Here is a 21,027-nt window from a genome sequence, read left to right on the forward strand (position 1 = left end):
TGATTAACTGGGTTTCTCTGTCTCTCCTCACAGTAACATACTGCTGTGGTTAACTGGGTTTCTCTGTCTCTCCTCTCAGTAACATACTGCTGTGATTAACTGGTTTTCTGTCTCTCCTCTCAGTAACATACTGCTGTGATTAACTGGTTTTCTGTCTCTCCTCACAGTAACATACTGCTGTGGTTAACTGTGTTTCTGTCTCTCCTCACAGTAACATACTGCTGTGGTTATCTGTCTCTCCTCACAGTAACACACTGCTGTGGTTATCTGTCTCTCCTCACAGTAACATACTGCTGTGATTATCTCTCTCCTCACAGTAACATACTGCTGTGATTATCTGTCTCTCCTCACAGTAACATACTGCTGTGGTTATCTCTCTCCTCACAGTAACATACTGCTGTGATTATCTCTCTCCTCACAGTAACATACTGCTGTGATTATCTGTCTCTCCTCACAGTAACATACTGCTGTGGTTATCTGTCTCTCCTCTCAGTAACATACTGCTGTGGTTAACTGTCTCTCCTCACAGTAACATACTGCTGTGATTATCTGTCTCTCCTCACAGTAACATACTGCTGTGATTAACTGTCTCTCCTCACAGTAACATACTGCTGTGGTTAACTGTCTCTCCTCTCAGTAACATACTGCTGTGGTTAACTGGTTTTCTGTCTCTCCTCACAGTAAGATACTGCTGTGGTTATCTGTCTCTCCTCACAGTAACATACTGCTGTGGTTATCTGTCTCTCCTCACAGTAACATACTGCTGTGATTATCTGTCTCTCCTCACAGTAACATACTGCTTTGGTTATCTGTCTCTCCTCTCAGTAACTTACTGCTGTGGTTATCTGTCTCTCCTCACAGTAACATACTGCTGTGGTTATCTGTCTCTCCTCACAGTAACATACTGCGGTGGTTATCTGTCTCTCCTCACAGTAACATACTGCTGTGGTTATCTGTCTCTCCTCACAGTAACATACTGCTGTGGTTATCTGTCTCTCCTCACAGTAACATACTGCTGTGGTTAACTGGGTTTCTCTGTCTCTCCTCTCAGTAACATACTGCTGTGATTAACTGGTTTTCTGTCTCTCCTCTCAGTAACATACTGCTGTGATTAACTGGTTTTCTGTCTCTCCTCACAGTAACATACTGCTGTGGTTAACTGTGTTTCTGTCTCTCCTCACAGTAACATACTGCTGTGGTTATCTGTCTCTCCTCACAGTAACATACTGCTGTGGTTATCTCTCTCCTCACAGTAACATACTGCTGTGATTATCTCTCTCCTCACAGTAACATACTGCTGTGGTTATCTGTCTCTCCTCACAGTAACATACTGCTGTGGTTATCTCTCTCCTCACAGTAACATACTGCTGTGGTTATCTCTCTCCTCACAGTAACATACTGCTGTGATTATCTGTCTCTCCTCTCAGTAACATACTGCTGTGATTTAACTGGGTTTCTCTTTCTCTGTCCCCCCCCCCACAGTAACATACTGCTGTGATTATCTGTCTCTCCTCTCAGTAACATACTGCTGTGGTTAACTGTCTCTCCTCACAGTAACATACTGCTGTGGTTATCTGTCTCTCCTCTCAGTAACATACTGCTGTGGTTATCTGTCTCTCCTCACAGTAACATACTGCTGTGGTTAACTAGGTTTCTCTGTCCCCCCCCCCCCCTCAGTAACATACTGTAGTGATTAACTGGGTTTCTCTCCTCACAGTAACATACTGCTGTGATTATCTGTCTCTCCTCTCAGTAACATACTGCTGTGGTTAACTGTCTCTCCTCTCAGTAACATACTGCTGTGGTTATCTGTCTCTCCTCTCAGTAACATACTGCTGTGGTTAACTGTCTCTCCTCACAGTAACATACTGCTGTGGTTATCTGTCTCTCCTCTCAGTAACATACTGCTGTGGTTATCTGTCTCTCCTCACAGTAACATACTGCTGTGGTTATCTGTCTCTCCTCTCAGTAACATACTGCTGTGGTTAACTGTCTCTCCTCACAGTAACATACTGCTGTGGTTATCTGTCTCTCCTCTCAGTAACATACTGCTGTGGTTGTCTGTCTCTCCTCACAGTAACATACTGCTGTGGTTATCTGTCTCTCCTCTCAGTAACATACTGCTGTGGTTATCTGTCTCTCCTCACAGTAACATACTGCTGTGGTTAACTGGGTTTCTCTCCTCTCCTCACAGTAACATACTGCTGTGGTTATCTGTCTCTCCTCTCAGTAACATACTGCTGTGGTTATCTGTCTCTCCTCTCAGTAACATACTGCTGTGGTTATCTGTCCCCCCCCCTCAGTAACATGCTGCTGTGGCTCCATACCACCTTTGCGTTCCTCTACCTGTTGCTGACCGTGTACAGCATGAGACGGCACACCTCCAAGATGCACTACAGAGAGGACGATTTGGTGGGTGGTGTGAACACACACACACACACACACACACACCACTATCTGGAGGCAGGCTGTATACTAGATGTACCAGGTCAATGTGAAAAGTTCTTCTTCATTTCTGGCTCTGCTTTTTAGGTGAAACGCACTTTATTTGTCAATGGGATCTCCAAGTATGCAGAGGAGAAGCACATCAAGCAGCACTTTGAGTAAGTATTTTATTTATTTATCTTTTATTTAACTAGGCAAGTCATTTAAGGACAAATTCTTATTTACAATGACGGCCTCGTGGGTTAAACTGCCTTGTTCAGGGGCAGAACGACAGATTTTTTTTACCTTGTCAGCTCGGGGATTTGATTTTGCAACCTTTCGGTTACTAGTCCAACGATCTAACCACTAGGCTACCTGCCGCCCCTACACTCTAACCACTAGGCTACCTGCCGTCCCTACACTCTAACCACTAGGCTACCTGCCGCCCCTACACTCTAACCACTAGGCTACCTGCCCCCCCTACTCTCTAACCACTAGGCTACCTGCCGCCCCTACGCTCTAACCACTAGGCTACCTGCCGCCCCTACACTCTAACCACTAGGCTACCTGCCGTCCCTACACTCTAACCACTAGGCTACCTGCCGCCCCAATGATTTCCTGATTTCACTTCGCAAGCTTCAAAGGTTTCTCTTAGAATGTCTCCCTTAGGAGAGAAATTACATTAATCCACCATTTGCATGAATGTGGTCTCTCTGAGAGATCCATTCTCCCAGGTAGTTGGGTAAGGCTCTGTTAACAGTGTTACATGAATGTGGTCTCTCTGAGAGATCCATTCTCCCAGGTAGTTGGGTAAGGCTCTGTTAACAGTGTTACATGAATGTGGTCTCTCTGAGAGATCCATTCTCCCAGGTAGTTGGGTAAGGCTCTGTTAACAGTGTTACATGAATGTGGTCTCTCTGAGAGATCCATTCCCCCAGGTAGTTGGGTAAGGCTCTGTTAACAGTGTTACATGAATGTGGTCTCTCTGAGAGATCCATTCTCCCAGGTAGTTGGGTAAGGCTCTGTTAACAGTGTTACATGAATGTGGTCTCTCTGAGAGATCCATTCTCCCAGGTAGTTGGGTAAGGCTCTGTTAACAGTGTTACATGAATGTGGTCTCTCTGAGAGATCCATTCCCCCAGGTAGTTGGGTAAGGCTCTGTTAACAGTGTTACATTAATGTGGTCTCTCTGAGAGATCCATTCTCCCAGGTAGTTGGGTAAGGCTCTGTTAACAGTGTTACATGAATGTGGTCTCTCTGAGAGATCCATTCTCCCAGGTAGTTGGGTAAGGCTCTGTTAACAGTGTTACATGAATGTGGTCTCTCTGGGAGATCCATTCTCCCAGGTAGTTGGGTAAGGCTCTGTTAACAGTGTTACATTAATGTGATCTCTCTGAGAGATCCATTCTCCCAGGTAGTTGGGTAAGGCTCTGTTAACAGTGTTACATTAATGTGGTCTCTCTGAGAGATCCATTCTCCCAGGTAGTTGGGTAAGGCTCTGTTAACAGTGTTACATTAATGTGGTCTCTCTGAGAGATCCATTCCCCCAGGTAGTTGGGTAAGGCTCTGTTAACAGTGTTACATTAATGTGGTCTCTCTGGGAGATCCATTCTCCCAGGTAGTTGGGTAAGGCTCTGTTAACAGTGTTACATGAATGTGATCTCTCTGAGAGATCCATTCTCCCAGGTAGTTGGGTAAGGCTCTGTTAACAGTGTTACATGAATGTGGTCTCTCTGAGAGATCCATTCTCCCAGGTAGTTGGGTAAGGCTCTGTTAACAGTGTTACATGAATGTGATCTCTCTGAGAGATCCATTCTCCCAGGTAGTTGGGTAAGGCTCTGTTAACAGTGTTACATGAATGTGGTCTCTCTGAGAGATCCATTCCCCCAGGTAGTTGGGTAAGGCTCTGTTAACAGTGTTACATGAATGTGGTCTCTGAGAGATCCATTCTCCCAGGTAGTTGGGTAAGGCTCTGTTAACAGTGTTACATTAATGTGGTCTCTCTGAGAGATCCATTCTCCCAGGTAGTTGGGTAAGGCTCTGTTAACAGTGTTACATGAATGTGGTCTCTCTGAGAGATCCATTCTCCCAGGTAGTTGGGTAAGGCTCTGTTAACAGTGTTACATTAATGTGGTCTCTCTGAGAGATCCATTCTCCCAGGTAGTTGGGTAAGGCTCTGTTAACAGTGTTACATGAATGTGGTCTCTCTGAGAGATCCATTCTCCCAGGTAGTTGGGTAAGGCTCTGTTAACAGTGTTACATGAATGTGGTCTCTCTGAGAGATCCATTCTCCCAGGTAGTTGGGTAAGGCTCTGTTAACAGTGTTACATTAATGTGGTCTCTCTGGGAGATCCATTCTCCCAGGTAGTTGGGTAAGGCTCTGTTAACAGTGTTACATGAATGTGATCTCTCTGAGAGATCCATTCTCCCAGGTAGTTGGGTAAGGCTCTGTTAACAGTGTTACATGAATGTGGTCTCTCTGAGAGATCCATTCTCCCAGGTAGTTGGGTAAGGCTCTGTTAACAGTGTTACATTAATGTGGTCTCTCTGAGAGATCCATTCTCCCAGGTAGTTGGGTAAGGCTCTGTTAACAGTGTTACATGAATGTGGTCTCTCTGAGAGATCCATTCTCCCAGGTAGTTGGGTAAGGCTCTGTTAACAGTGTTACATGAATGTGGTCTCTCTGAGAGATCCATTCTCCCAGGTAGTTGGGTAAGGCTCTGTTAACAGTGTTACATTAATGTGGTCTCTCTGAGAGATCCATTCTCCCAGGTAGTTGGGTAAGGCTCTGTTAACAGTGTTACATTAATGTGATCTCTCTGAGAGATCCATTCTCCCAGGTAGTTGGGTAAGGCTCTGTTAACAGTGTTACATGAATGTGATCTCTCTGAGATATCCATTCTCCCAGGTAGTTGGGTAAGGCTCTGTTAACAGTGTTACATGAATGTGGTCTCTCTGAGAGATCCATTCTCCCAGGTAGTTGGGTAAGGCTCTGTTAACAGTGTTACATTAATGTGGTCTCTCTGAGAGATCCATTCTCCCAGGTAGTTGGGTAAGGCTCTGTTAACAGTGTTACATTAATGTGATCTCTCTGAGAGATCCATTCTCCCAGGTAGTTGGGTAAGGCTCTGTTAACAGTGTTACATTAATGTGATCTCTCTGAGAGATCCATTCTCCCAGGTAGTTGGGTAAGGCTCTGTTAACAGTGTTACATGAATGTGGTCTCTCTGGGAGATCCATTCTCCCAGGTAGTTGGGTAAGGCTCTGTTAACAGTGTTACATGAATGTGGTCTCTCTGAGAGATCCATTCTCCCAGGTAGTTGGGTAAGGCTCTGTTAACAGTGTTACATTAATGTGGTCTCTCTGAGAGATCCATTCTCCCAGGTAGTTGGGTAAGGCTCTGTTAACAGTGTTACATTAATGTGGTCTCTCTGAGAGATCCATTCTCCCAGGTAGTTGGGTAAGGCTCTGTTAACAGTGTTACATGAATGTGGTCTCTCTGAGAGATCCATTCTCCCAGGTAGTTGGGTAAGGCTCTGTTAACAGTGTTACATTAATGTGGTCTCTCTGAGAGATCCATTCCCCCAGGTAGTTGGGTAAGGCTCTGTTAACAGTGTTACATTAATGTGGTCTCTCTGAGAGATCCATTCTCCCAGGTAGTTGGGTAAGGCTCTGTTAACAGTGTTACATGAATGTGGTCTCTCTGAGAGATCCATTCTCCCAGGTAGTTGGGTAAGGCTCTGTTAACAGTGTTACATTAATGTGGTCTCTCTGAGAGATCCATTCCCCCAGGTAGTTGGGTAAGGCTCTGTTAACAGTGTTACATGAATGTGGTCTCTCTGAGAGATCCATTCCCCCAGGTAGTTGGGTAAGGCTCTGTTAACAGTGTTACATGAATGTGGTCTCTCTGGGAGATCCATTCTCCCAGGTAGTTGGGTAAGGCTCTGTTAACAGTGTTACATTAATGTGGTCTCTCTGAGAGATCCATTCTCCCAGGTAGTTGGGTAAGGCTCTGTTAACAGTGTTACATTAATGTGGTCTCTCTGAGAGATCCATTCTCCCAGGTAGTTGGGTAAGGCTCTGTTAACAGTGTTACATTAATGTGGTCTCTCTGAGAGATCCATTCCCCCAGGTAGTTGGGTAAGGCTCTGTTAACAGTGTTACATGAATGTGGTCTCTCTGGGAGATCCATTCTCCCAGGTAGTTGGGTAAGGCTCTGTTAACAGTGTTACATTAATGTGATCTCTCTGAGAGATCCATTCTCCCAGGTAGTTGGGTAAGGCTCTGTTAACAGTGTTACATTAATGTGGTCTCTCTGAGAGATCCATTCTCCCAGGTAGTTGGGTAAGGCTCTGTTAACAGTGTTACATGAATGTGATCTCTCTGAGAGATCCATTCTCCCAGGTAGTTGGGTAAGGCTCTGTTAACAGTGTTACATGAATGTGGTCTCTCTGAGAGATCCATTCTCCCAGGTAGTTGGGTAAGGCTCTGTTAACAGTGTTACATGAATGTGGTCTCTCTGAGAGATCCATTCTCCCAGGTAGTTGGGTAAGGCTCTGTTAACAGTGTTACATGAATGTGGTCTCTCTGAGAGATCCATTCTCCCAGGTAGTTGGGTAAGGCTCTGTTAACAGTGTTACATGAATGTGGTCTCTCTGAGAGATCCATTCTCCCAGGTAGTTGGGTAAGGCTCTGTTAACAGTGTTACATTAATGTGGTCTCTCTGAGAGATCCATTCTCCCAGGTAGTTGGGTAAGGCTCTGTTAACAGTGTTACATGAATGTGGTCTCTCTGAGAGATCCATTCTCCCAGGTAGTTGGGTAAGGCTCTGTTAACAGTGTTACATTAATGTGGTCTCTCTGAGAGATCCATTCTCCCAGGTAGTTGGGTAAGGCTCTGTTAACAGTGTTACATGAATGTGGTCTCTCTGAGAGATCCATTCTCCCAGGTAGTTGGGTAAGGCTCTGTTAACAGTGTTACATGAATGTGGTCTCTCTGAGAGATCCATTCTCCCAGGTAGTTGGGTAAGGCTCTGTTAACAGTGTTACATTAATGTGGTCTCTCTGGGAGATCCATTCTCCCAGGTAGTTGGGTAAGGCTCTGTTAACAGTGTTACATGAATGTGATCTCTCTGAGAGATCCATTCTCCCAGGTAGTTGGGTAAGGCTCTGTTAACAGTGTTACATGAATGTGGTCTCTCTGAGAGATCCATTCTCCCAGGTAGTTGGGTAAGGCTCTGTTAACAGTGTTACATTAATGTGGTCTCTCTGAGAGATCCATTCTCCCAGGTAGTTGGGTAAGGCTCTGTTAACAGTGTTACATGAATGTGATCTCTCTGAGAGATCCATTCTCCCAGGTAGTTGGGTAAGGCTCTGTTAACAGTGTTACATGAATGTGGTCTCTCTGAGAGATCCATTCTCCCAGGTAGTTGGGTAAGGCTCTGTTAACAGTGTTACATTAATGTGGTCTCTCTGAGAGATCCATTCTCCCAGGTAGTTGGGTAAGGCTCTGTTAACAGTGTTACATTAATGTGATCTCTCTGAGAGATCCATTCTCCCAGGTAGTTGGGTAAGGCTCTGTTAACAGTGTTACATGAATGTGATCTCTCTGAGAGATCCATTCTCCCAGGTAGTTGGGTAAGGCTCTGTTAACAGTGTTACATGAATGTGGTCTCTCTGAGAGATCCATTCTCCCAGGTAGTTGGGTAAGGCTCTGTTAACAGTGTTACATGAATGTGGTCTCTCTGAGAGATCCATTCTCCCAGGTAGTTGGGTAAGGCTCTGTTAACAGTGTTACATTAATGTGGTCTCTCTGAGAGATCCATTCTCCCAGGTAGTTGGGTAAGGCTCTGTTAACAGTGTTACATTAATGTGGTCTCTCTGAGAGATCCATTCTCCCAGGTAGTTGGGTAAGGCTCTGTTAACAGTGTTACATGAATGTGGTCTCTCTGGGAGATCCATTCTCCCAGGTAGTTGGGTAAGGCTCTGTTAACAGTGTTACATGAATGTGGTCTCTCTGAGAGATCCATTCTCCCAGGTAGTTGGGTAAGGCTCTGTTAACAGTGTTACATTAATGTGGTCTCTCTGAGAGATCCATTCCCCCAGGTAGTTGGGTAAGGCTCTGTTAACAGTGTTACATTAATGTGGTCTCTCTGAGAGATCCATTCTCCCAGGTAGTTGGGTAAGGCTCTGTTAACAGTGTTACATGAATGTGGTCTCTCTGAGAGATCCATTCTCCCAGGTAGTTGGGTAAGGCTCTGTTAACAGTGTTACATTAATGTGGTCTCTCTGAGAGATCCATTCCCCCAGGTAGTTGGGTAAGGCTCTGTTAACAGTGTTACATTAATGTGGTCTCTCTGAGAGATCCATTCCCCCAGGTAGTTGGGTAAGGCTCTGTTAACAGTGTTACATGAATGTGGTCTCTCTGGGAGATCCATTCTCCCAGGTAGTTGGGTAAGGCTCTGTTAACAGTGTTACATGAATGTGGTCTCTCTGGGAGATCCATTCTCCCAGGTAGTTGGGTAAGGCTCTGTTAACAGTGTTACATTAATGTGGTCTCTCTGAGAGATCCATTCTCCCAGGTAGTTGGGTAAGGCTCTGTTAACAGTGTTACATTAATGTGGTCTCTCTGAGAGATCCATTCTCCCAGGTAGTTGGGTAAGGCTCTGTTAACAGTGTTACATTAATGTGGTCTCTCTGAGAGATCCATTCCCCCAGGTAGTTGGGTAAGGCTCTGTTAACAGTGTTACATGAATGTGGTCTCTCTGAGAGATCCATTCTCCCAGGTAGTTGGGTAAGGCTCTGTTAACAGTGTTACATGAATGTGGTCTCTCTGAGAGATCCATTCTCCCAGGTAGTTGGGTAAGGCTCTGTTAACAGTGTTACATGAATGTGGTCTCTCTGGGAGATCCATTCCCCCAGGTAGTTGGGTAAGGCTCTGTTAACAGTGTTACGTGAATGTGGTCTCTCTGAGAGATCCATTCTCCCAGGTAGTTGGGTAAGGCTCTGTTAACAGTGTTACATGAATGTGGTCTCTCTGAGAGATCCATTCTCCCAGGTAGTTGGGTAAGGCTCTGTTAACAGTGTTACATGAATGTGGTCTCTCTGAGAGATCCATTCTCCCAGGTAGTTGGGTAAGGCTCTGTTAACAGTGTTACATTAATGTGGTCTCTCTGAGAGATCCATTCTCCCAGGTAGTTGGGTAAGGCTCTGTTAACAGTGTTACATGAATGTGGTCTCTCTGAGAGATCCATTCTCCCAGGTAGTTGGGTAAGGCTCTGTTAACAGTGTTACGTGAATGTGGTCTCTCTGAGAGATCCATTCTCCCAGGTAGTTGGGTAAGGCTCTGTTAACAGTGTTACATGAATGTGGTCTCTCTGAGAGATCCATTCTCCCAGGTAGTTGGGTAAGGCTCTGTTAACAGTGTTACATTAATGTGGTCTCTCTGAGAGATCCATTCCCCCAGGTAGTTGGGTAAGGCTCTGTTAACAGTGTTACATTAATGTGGTCTCTCTGAGAGATCCATTCCCCCAGGTAGTTGGGTAAGGCTCTGTTAACAGTGTTACATGAATGTGGTCTCTCTGAGAGATCCATTCTCCCAGGTAGTTGGGTAAGGCTCTGTTAACAGTGTTACATGAATGTGATCTCTCTGAGAGATCCATTCTCCCAGGTAGTTGGGTAAGGCTCTGTTAACAGTGTTACATGAATGTGGTCTCTCTGAGAGATCCATTCTCCCAGGTAGTTGGGTAAGGCTCTGTTAACAGTGTTACATGAATGTGGTCTCTCTGAGAGATCCATTCTCCCAGGTAGTTGGGTAAGGCTCTGTTAACAGTGTTACATTAATGTGGTCTCTCTGAGAGATCCATTCTCCCAGGTAGTTGGGTAAGGCTCTGTTAACAGTGTTACATTAATGTGGTCTCTCTGAGAGATCCATTCTCCCAGGTAGTTGGGTAAGGCTCTGTTAACAGTGTTACATGAATGTGGTCTCTCTGGGAGATCCATTCTCCCAGGTAGTTGGGTAAGGCTCTGTTAACAGTGTTACATGAATGTGGTCTCTCTGAGAGATCCATTCTCCCAGGTAGTTGGGTAAGGCTCTGTTAACAGTGTTACATGAATGTGGTCTCTCTGAGAGATCTATTCTCCCAGGTAGTTGGGTAAGGCTCTGTTAACAGTGTTACATGAATGTGATCTCTCTGAGAGATCCATTCTCCCAGGTAGTTGGGTAAGGCTCTGTTAACAGTGTTACATTAATGTGGTCTCTCTGGGAGATCCATTCTCCCAGGTAGTTGGGTAAGGCTCTGTTAACAGTGTTACATGAATGTGATCTCTCTGAGAGATCCATTCTCCCAGGTAGTTGGGTAAGGCTCTGTTAACAGTGTTACATTAATGTGGTCTCTCTGAGAGATCCATTCTCCCAGGTAGTTGGGTAAGGCTCTGTTAACAGTGTTACATGAATGTGGTCTCTCTGAGAGATCCATTCCCCCAGGTAGTTGGGTAAGGCTCTGTTAACAGTGTTACATGAATGTGGTCTCTCTGAGAGATCCATTCTCCCAGGTAGTTGGGTAAGGCTCTGTTAACAGTGTTACGTGAATGTGGTCTCTCTGAGAGATCCATTCTCCCAGGTAGTTGGGTAAGGCTCTGTTAACAGTGTTACATGAATGTGGTCTCTCTGAGAGATCCATTCTCCCAGGTAGTTGGGTAAGGCTCTGTTAACAGTGTTACATGAATGTGGTCTCTCTGAGAGATCCATTCTCCCAGGTAGTTGGGTAAGGCTCTGTTAACAGTGTTACATGAATGTGATCTCTCTGAGAGATCCATTCTCCCAGGTAGTTGGGTAAGGCTCTGTTAACAGTGTTACATGAATGTGGTCTCTCTGAGAGATCCATTCTCCCAGGTAGTTGGGTAAGGCTCTGTTAACAGTGTTACGTGAATGTGGTCTCTCTGAGAGATCCATTCTCCCAGGTAGTTGGGTAAGGCTCTGTTAACAGTGTTACATTAATGTGGTCTCTCTGAGAGATCCATTCTCCCAGGTAGTTGGGTAAGGCTCTGTTAACAGTGTTACATTAATGTGGTCTCTCTGAGAGATCCAATCTCCCAGGTAGTTGGGTAAGGCTCTGTTAACAGTGTTACATGAATGTGGTCTCTCTGAGAGATCCATTCTCCCAGGTAGTTGGGTAAGGCTCTGTTAACAGTGTTACATGAATGTGGTCTCTCTGAGAGATCCATTCCCCCAGGTAGTTGGGTAAGGCTCTGTTAACAGTGTTACATGAATGTGGTCTCTCTGAGAGATCCATTCTCCCAGGTAGTTGGGTAAGGCTCTGTTAACAGTGTTACATTAATGTGGTCTCTCTGAGAGATCCATTCTCCCAGGTAGTTGGGTAAGGCTACAGTGCAGGTCCTGCCCTCTCCATGGGCCATGTGTCCCGTGTGGTGAATGTAGACCGTGCCTCCCAGGCCAGCCCTAAACATACATACAATAGTAGGTCTATCTGTGGAATTGTTCCTAACTGAAGTCAGATGGGCTGGAATAGTTGAGTCATGTGTTAGGCTGTAGGAGGATGGGCTGGGGGGGGGCACACTGGGGGGGGACAGAGCACACTGGGAGGGAGGGGGCAGACGCACACTGGGAGGGGGGGGGGGGCAGACGCACACTGGGGGGGGGACAGAGCACACTGGGAGGGAGGGAGGATGCAAACTGGGGGGCGGACGCACACTGGGAGGCGGGGATGGACACTGGGAGGGGGGGACAGACGCACACTGGGAGGGGGGGAGGATGCAAACTGGGGGGGCAGACACTGGGAGGGGTGTGTGGGACAGAGTCATGGCATGTCACCTCTAAGCCAAATAGTATTACACTACATCTCATAGCCTGCAGAGAGAGACCAACATGTCAGTTGGCCAGTAGCCTGCAGAGAGAGAGACCAACATGTCAGTTGGCCAGTAGCCTGCAGAGAGAGAGAGACCAACATGTCAGTTGGCCAGTAGCCTGCAGAGAGAGACCAACATGTCAGTTGGCCAGTAGCCTGCAGAGAGAGAGACCAACATGTCAGTTGGCCAGTAGCCTGCAGAGAGAGAGAGACCAACATGTCAGTTGGCCAGTAGCCTGCAGAGAGAGAGAGACCGACATGTCAGTTGGCCAGTAGCCTGCAGAGAGAGAGAGACCAACATGTCAGTTGGCCAGTAGCCTGCAGAGAGAGAGAGACCAACATGTCAGTTGGCCAGTAGCCTGCAGAGAGAGAGAGACCAACATGTCAGTTGGCCAGTAGCCTGCAGAGAGAGAGACCAACATGTCAGTTGGCCAGTAGCCTGCAGAGAGAGAACAACATGTCATTAGCCTGCAGAGAGAGAGAGACCAACATGTCAGTAGCCTGCAGAGAGAGAGAGACCAACATGTCAGTTGGCCAGTAGCCTGCAGAGAGAGAGAGACCAACATGTCAGTTGGCCAGTAGCCTGCAGAGAGAGAGAGACCAACATGTCAGTTGGCCAGTAGCCTGCAGAGAGAGAGAGACCAACATGTCAGTTGGCCAGTAGCCTGCAGCAAGAGAGACCAACATGTCAGTTGGCCAGTAGCCTGCAGAGAGAGAGACCAACATGTCAGTTGGCCAGTAGCCTGCAGAGAGAGAGAGACCAACATGTCAGTTGGCCAGTAGCCTGCAAAGAGAGAGAGACCAACATGTCAGTTGGCCAGTAGCCTGCAGAGAGAGAGAGACCAACATGTCAGTTGGCCAGTAGCCTGCAGAGAGAGAGAGACCAACACTTCATTTGGCCAGTAGCCTGCAGAGAGAGAGAGACCAACATGTCAGTTGGCCAGTAGCCTGCAGCAAGAGAGACCAACATGTCAGTTGGCCAGTAGCCTGCAGAGAGAGAGACCAACATGTCAGTTGGCCAGTAGCCTGCAAAGAGAGAGAGACCAACATGTCAGTTGGCCAGTAGCCTGCAAAGAGAGAGAGACCAACATGTCAGTTGGCCAGTAGCCTGCAGAGAGAGAGACCAACATGTCAGTTGGCCAGTAGCCTGCAGAGAGAGAGACCAACATGTCAGTTGGCCCGTAGCCTGCAGAGAGAGAGAGACCAACATGTCAGTTGGCCAGTAGCCTGCAGAGAGAGAGAGACCAACATGTCAGTTGGCCAGTAGCCTGCAGAGAGAGAGAGACCAACATGTCAGTTGGCTAGTAGCCTGCAGAGAGAAAGACCAACATGTCAGTTGGCCAGTAGCCTGCAGAGAGAGAGAGAGAGAGACCAACATGTCAGTAGCCTGCAGAGAGAGAGAGACCAACATGTCAGTAACCTGCAGAGAGAGACCAACATGTCAGTAGCCTGCAGAGAGAGAGAGAGAGAGCAACATCTCCTTCTCATAGAGTTGATCAGGCTGTTGATTGTGGCCTGTGGAATGTTGTCCCACTCCTCTTCAATGGCTGTGAGAAGTTGCTGGATATTGGCGGTAACTGGAACACACTGTCTTAAAGTTCAATCCAGAGCATCCCAAACATGCTCAATGGGTGACATGGCTGTAGAGTCTGCAGGCCAAGGAAGAACTGGGACATTTTCAGCTATCAGGAATTGTGTACAGATCCTTGTGACATGGGGCCATGCATTATCATGCTGAAACATGAGGTGATGGTGGCAGATGAACGGCTCGTCAATGGGCCTCGGGGTCTTGTCACGGTATCTCTGTGCTTTCAAATTGCCATCGTTAAAATGCAATTGTGTTCATTGTCTGTAGCTTATGCCTGCTCATACCATAACCCCACCGCCACCATGGGGCACTCTGTTCACAACGTTGACTATAGCAAACCGCTAGCCCACACCACACCACGTCTGCGGTTGTGAGGCCGGTTGGACGCACTGCCAAATTCTCTAAAATGACTTGAGGCGGCTTATGGTAGAGAAATTATCATTCAATTTTCTGGCAACTGATCTGGTAAGACTTTTCTGCAGTCATCATATAAATTGCACGCTCCCTCAACTTGAGGCATCTGTGGCATTGTGTTGTGTGTCAAAACTGCATATTTTAGTGGCCTTTTATTGTCCCCGGCACAAGGTGCACCTGTGTAATGATCATGCTGTTTAATCAGTTTATTGATATGCCACATCTGTCAGGTGGATATATTATTTTGGCGAAGAAGAAATGCTCACTAACAGGGATTAAAAACACATTTGTGCACAAAATTTGAGCGAAATAAGCTTTTTGTGCATATGGAATATTTCGGCCATCTTTTATTTCAGCTCATGAAACGTGGGACCAACACTTTACCTGTGGCCTCTATATTTGTGTTCAGCGTGATTTAGATTACAGTCCTGTAATAGTGAATATGATAAAAGGTCATTCGATTACTAGAATATCGACCGTGCGTCACTTCCTTGATTTGAAATGCTTTCTATCTGAATCTAATCCCCCCCCCCCCCCCCTGTCGTCGTGGTTCTGTATAGGTACTGGCAGTGGTTCACTGTCACTATAGAAACAGAATTACTAGAACAGACATTGCCGTTCAAGTCAACGTTCCGTAATGAGTGTGCTTCTGCATTATATGTTTTAGTCCTATTTCTATGACATGTTAACACAGAGAGACTGCCGAGCGATTTAATGTCTGCAACCAACATAAGGACTGAAGGGAATACTATAGACTTGTATAAACAGATTCCTCCATGTCCATTCCTTTTTAATCCTTACCTTACCATCTCTTTGCCTCTCCACCCTCCCCTTTCTCTCAATACAGACAGGCTTATGAAAACTGCTGCGTTCTAGAGGCTCGTATTTGTTACGACGTGGCCAAGCTGATGTCCCTCAACTCAGAAAGGTGAGTAGTGTCTCCGCTTGACTGTCGCTGTCTGTAGCAATACCATAGAGAGAGAGAGAGAGAGGACTGAATTTGGATTTAACACGTTTTAGCATGGACATTTTCCATTGAGGGGCTTCCACCATTTTAAAGTACACTGAACAAAAATAAAGGCAACTTGCAACAATTTGAAAGATTTTACTGAGTTACTGTTCATATGAGGAAATCAGTCAATTTAAATAAATTCATGAGGCCCTAATCTATGGATTTCACATGACTGGGAAAACAGATATGAATCTGTTGGTCACAGATACCTTAACAAAAAGGTAGGGGTGTGGATCATGAAACCAGTCTGTATCTGGTGTGACCACCATTTGCCTTATGCAGCGTGACACATCTCCTTCACATAGAGTTGACCAGGCTGTTGATTGTGGCCTGTGGAATGTTGTCCCACTCCTCTTCAATGGCTGTGAGAAGTTGCTGGATATTGGCGGGAATTGGAACACGCCTATCCAGAGCATTCCAAACATGCTCAATGGGTGACATGTCTGGTGAGTATGCAGGCCACGGAAGAACGGACATTTTCAGCTATCGGGAATTGTGTACAGATCCTTGTGACATGGGGTCGTGCATTATCATGCTGAAACATGAGGTGATGGCGGTGGATGAACGACTCGTCAATGGGCCTCGGGGTCTTGTCACAGTATCTCTGTGCATTCAAATTGCAATCGATAAAATGCAATTGTGTTAGTTGTCCATAGCTTATGCCTGCCAATACCATAACCCCACCGCCACCATGGGGCACTCTGTTTACAACGTTGACATCAGCAAACTTCTCGCCCACACGACGCCTTACACGCTGTCTGCCATCTGCCCGGTACAGGTGAAACCGGGATACATCCCGGGAAGGACACACAAGATGAGCAACGTTACAACGCCAATCTGCAGTCAAGTCAAGTTTATTTTTTTAACCTTTATTTCACTAGGCAAGTCAGTTAAACAACAAATGTATTATTTACAATGACGGCCTACCGGGTATCCGATCTAGCAACCTTTCGGTTACTGGCACAATGCGCTAACCACTAGGCTGAAAAAAATAAAAGTAACATTAAGCTCAGGCCGGCTCACAGCTTGTGATGCTGCAAATGTTTCTCTACAACTACTGAAACTAGCCAAAAATATGTATAATAAAAGTAGCTAGGGGGAAAGCAAAGAAAATAAACAAAAAAGACTAATGAAGTAAAAGCTATAATGTGCTTTTTTAATTTGTGTTGCTCTACAAAAAAAATAGTCTTGCCTACAGAACTCTCTCTAGGCTACCTGCCGCCTCGTCGTTTCCTATTGAGGGCAACGAGCACACAGATGAGCTTCCCTGAGACGGTTTCTGACAGTTTGTGCAGAAATTCATCGGTTGTTCAAAACCCACAGTTTCATCAAGTTTTCTGTGCGTATGAAACAATTCTGAGATCTTTTATTTCAGCTCATGAAACATGGAACTAACACTTTACATGTTGTGTGTTTTTATATATATTTGTTTTCAGTGTTTTTGACTGGGTGGGGATTCTTATGGGTTGTGACCAGAGCATTGTCTTCCTCTAGTTGGGTAGTAGGGTTTAAATGGCTTGAAGACATATCACCGCCATCAAATCTAATGTTATTAGTCACATGCGCCGAATACAACAGGTGTAGACCTTACCGTGATATGCTTACTTACAAATCCTTAACCAACAATGCAGTTAAAAAAATAGGTAAGAAAGTATTTACAAAATAAACGAATGTAAAAAATGTAATGAAATAAAGTTACGCAATAAAATAACAAGGCTATATACAGGGGGACAATAATATGGGCCTAGTATAGAGGTCCTGGATGGCAGGAAGCTTGTTCCCAGGGATGTACTGAGCAGTACGCACTACCCTCTGTAGGGCCTTACTGTCAGATGCCGAGCAGTTGCCATACCAGGCGGTGATGCAACCGGTCAGGATGCTCTCGATGGTGCAGCTGTAGACCTTTTTGAAGATCTCAGGACCCATGACAAATCTTTTCAGTCTCCTGAGGGGGAAAAGGTGTTGTCGTGCCCTCTTCACGACTGTCTTGGTGTGTTGGGACCGTGATTAGTGGTCCAAACTACATCTAGCGGTCGCAGATTTGATTCAGTATTCCCAACACTGCAGGAGGCGGTAAATCACCAATATATTAGTTTTACACTTTTTTCAAACACAAAAGAAGAAGAACATGTACTACTTTAAAATTGAGAGAGCCTTAATGGTGCTGCCCATGCTGTCACAGACGCCATAATGGCACAGACGAGTCCTCTTTCCATCTCTATGAGCAAAACTAATTTGTCTAGTAATCCGGTGTGTGGCCAGTGTATTTGGTCATGTGATATGAGCATGTGTGCTGTCCATGTGCTTCTGTAAACAGGAAGAAGACTGAACGTAGCATGAAGTTCTTTAAAGACCTACAGTCCAAGGAGCACATCCCCTCCATGATCAACCCCAAACCCTGTGGACATCTCTGCTGCTGTATTATCAAGGGCTGTGAACAGGTAAGACCAACATCTACCTGTATTATCAAGGGCTGTGAACAGGTAAGACCGACGTCTACCTGTATTATCAAGGGCTGTGAACAGGTAAGACCGACGTCTACCTGTATTATCAAGGGCTGTGAACAGGTAAGACCGACGTCTACCTGTATTATCAAGGGCTGTGAACAGGTAAGACCGACATCTACCTGTATTATCAAGGGCTGTGAACAGGTAAGACCAACATCTACCTGTATTATCAAGGGCTGTGAACAGGTAAGACCGACGTCTACCTGTATTATCAAGGGCTGTGAACAGGTAAGACCGACGTCTACCTGTATTATCAAGGGCTGTGAACAGGTAAGACCAACATCTACCTGTATTATCAAGGGCTGTGAACAGGTAAGACCAACATCTACCTGTATTATCAAGGGCTGTGAACAGGTAAGACCAACATCTACCTGTATTATCAAGGGCTGTGAACAGGTAAGACCAACGTCTACCTGTATTATCAAGGGCTGTGAACAGGTAAGACCGACGTCTACCTGTATTATCAAGGGCTGTGAACAGGTAAGACCGACGTCTACCTGTATTATCAAGGGCTGTGAACAGGTAAGACCGACGTCTACCTGTATTATCAAGGGCTGTGAACAGGTAAGACCGACGTCTACCTGTATTATCAAGGGCTGTGAACAGGTAAGACCGACGTCTACCTGTATTATCAAGGGCTGTGAACAGGTAAGACCGACGTCTACCTGTATTATCAAGGGCTGTGAACAGGTAAGACCGACGTCTACCTGTATTATCAAGGGCTGTGAACAGGTAAGACCGACGTCTACCTGTATTATCAAGGGCTGTGAACAGGTAAGACCGAAGTCTACCTGTATTTACACCCTCAGCTCAAACCCATTTACAGCACCGCATCATAACACTACTCCTAAGGAGAGAGTTGATTCAAAAAGTTTTTGGGAATTTGTATTTGTGTGGTTGTTTTTTTGTTGTCCTATCCAAATGCCACAATCAAATTCCCTCTGGGTATGTTGCTGAGTGACCATTTCTGTCTTTCTCATAGTGTTCTCATTAGTCCTTCTTCTTCGTTTTCTAACTAACCATCTCTATCCTACAGGAGGAGGCAGTGAGTTACTACACCAAGCTGGAGTCCAAGCTCAAGGAGGAGTACAGGAAGGAGAGAGAGAAGGTCAACAGTAAACCACTAGGAATGGCCTTCGTTACCTTCCAGAACGAAGCCATGACCGCCATGTAAGAGCCTGTGTGACAACACGACACCAGAGGAATGAGAGGATGTTTGTGTTTTTTTCCTAATCTCTCCTTCTGTACTTTCACGTGTCGTTCATCACTCGGCTATTGGAACGAATGTGAGAATGCTGGAAATCAATGTTTTGTCTTGTTTTGTGCGTTTGTAACTATAAATCGAGTGATATCTTCCTTATATGGTTCCCTGTTCAGTATCCTGAAGGACTACAATGCGTGTAACTGTCAGGGCTGCCACTGTCAGAGGGAACCCAGGTCTTCCTCCTTCAGCCAGCACCTTCACACGTACTCCTGGACGGTCGGCTACGCACCAGACCCACAGAACGTCTACTGGTGAGAACACACACACACACAGCACAGATTCTCCCCCCCCCCCCCCTCCGCTGAGACTAATGCCGTGTTCAAAACAACTGGGAACTCTGGGAATTTCCTACTTCAGTGCGTTCCAAGGACTGACGGTCTCCGCATCTGATGTTCAAGGTGCTTTCAAGACAACTGGAAACTCGGGGGGGGGAAAAACGAGATCCGACTGCGGAAAATCATTTTTGAACGGTCATCTGACTCGGAAATTCTGGCATCTTTCGAGAGCGTCCCCGACTTTCCGACCTGAAGTTCACGGAGGTCATGATTTGACCTCCCCCCCCCCCCCCCGAGGTCCCAGTTGTCTTGAAAGCACCATGAACGTCAGATGCGGAGACCGTCAGTCCAGTAAAATAAATAAGGAAATTATTTGCACGTTATTTCTATTTATGCAGGGCTGTGCCTCGCAAGTGCTAAACCAATTGATCTACAGTATTTTGTTATCAAAGCTTGAGTCCTGAAATATAATATGGTCTGAGAAGAACGATATTGGCAGACCAGGCATATAGCCAATATGCTGTGATAATGTATTAGGCCAGGCATATAGCCAATATGCTGTGATAATGTAATAGACCAGGCATATAGCCAATATGCTGTGATAATGTAATAGACCAGGCATATAGCCAATATGCTGTGATAATGTAATAGACCAGGCATATAGCCAGTATGCTGTGATAATGTAATAGACCAGGCATATAGCCAATATGCTGTGATAATGTAATAGACCAGGCATATAGCCAGTATGCTGTGATAATGTATTAGACCAGGCATATAGCCAGTATGCTGTGATAATGTAATAGACCAGGCATATAGCCAATATGCTGTGATAATGTAATAGACTAGGCATATAGCCAATATGCTGTGATAATGTATTAGACCAGGCATATAGCCAGTATGCTGTGATAATGTATTAGACCAGGCATATAGCCAATATGCTGTGATAATGTAATAGACCAGGCATATAGCCAGTATGCTGTGATAATGTAATAGACCAGGCATATAGCCAATATGCTGTGATAATGTAATAGACCAGGCATATAGCCAATATGCTGTGATAATGTAATAGACCAGGCATATAGCCAATATGCTGTGATAATGTAATAGACCAGGCATATAGCCAATATGCTGTGATAATGTATTAGACCAGGCATATAGCCAATATGCTGTGATAATGTAATAGACCAGGCATATAGCCAATATGCTGTGATAATGTAATAGACCAGGCATATAGCCAATATGCTGTGATAATGTAATAGACCAGGCATATAGCCAATATGCTGTGATAATGTAATAGACCAGGCATATAGCCAATATGCTGTGATAATGTAATAGACCAGGCATATAGCCAATATGCTGTGATAATGTAATAGACCAGGCATATAGCCAATATGCTGTGATAATGTAATAGACCAGGCATATAGCCAATATGCTGTGATAATGTAATAGACCAGGCATATAGCCAATATGCTGTGATAATGTAATAGACCAGGCATATAGCCAATATGCTGTGATAATGTAATAGACCAGGCATATAGCCAATATGCTGTGATAATGTAATAGACCAGGCATATAGCCAATATGCTGTGATAATGTAATAGACCAGGCATATAGCCAATATGCTGTGATAATGTAATAGACCAGGCATATAGCCAATATGCTGTGATAATGTAATAGA

The 21,027-nt window shown here is 45.4% G+C and overlaps 1 protein-coding gene across 1 annotated transcript in view; it reads left to right on the forward strand.

The window, feature by feature from the left end:
• LOC139569678 (CSC1-like protein 2) overlaps positions 1 to 21,027 on the forward strand; it is a 92,665-nt gene that overhangs the window by 45,147 nt on the left and 26,491 nt on the right. The window contains exons 9-14 of the mRNA XM_071391087.1: positions 2,304 to 2,412; positions 2,533 to 2,603; positions 15,139 to 15,219; positions 17,621 to 17,744; positions 18,847 to 18,980; positions 19,188 to 19,325. Coding sequence (XP_071247188.1) covers positions 2,304 to 2,412; positions 2,533 to 2,603; positions 15,139 to 15,219; positions 17,621 to 17,744; positions 18,847 to 18,980; positions 19,188 to 19,325 — 657 coding nt within the window. The remainder of the gene's footprint in view (positions 1 to 2,303; positions 2,413 to 2,532; positions 2,604 to 15,138; positions 15,220 to 17,620; positions 17,745 to 18,846; positions 18,981 to 19,187; positions 19,326 to 21,027) is intronic.

The sequence above is a fragment of the Salvelinus alpinus genome, chromosome 3 (genome assembly GCF_045679555.1).
Source record: "Salvelinus alpinus chromosome 3, SLU_Salpinus.1, whole genome shotgun sequence".
NCBI lineage: Eukaryota > Metazoa > Chordata > Actinopteri > Salmoniformes > Salmonidae > Salvelinus > Salvelinus alpinus.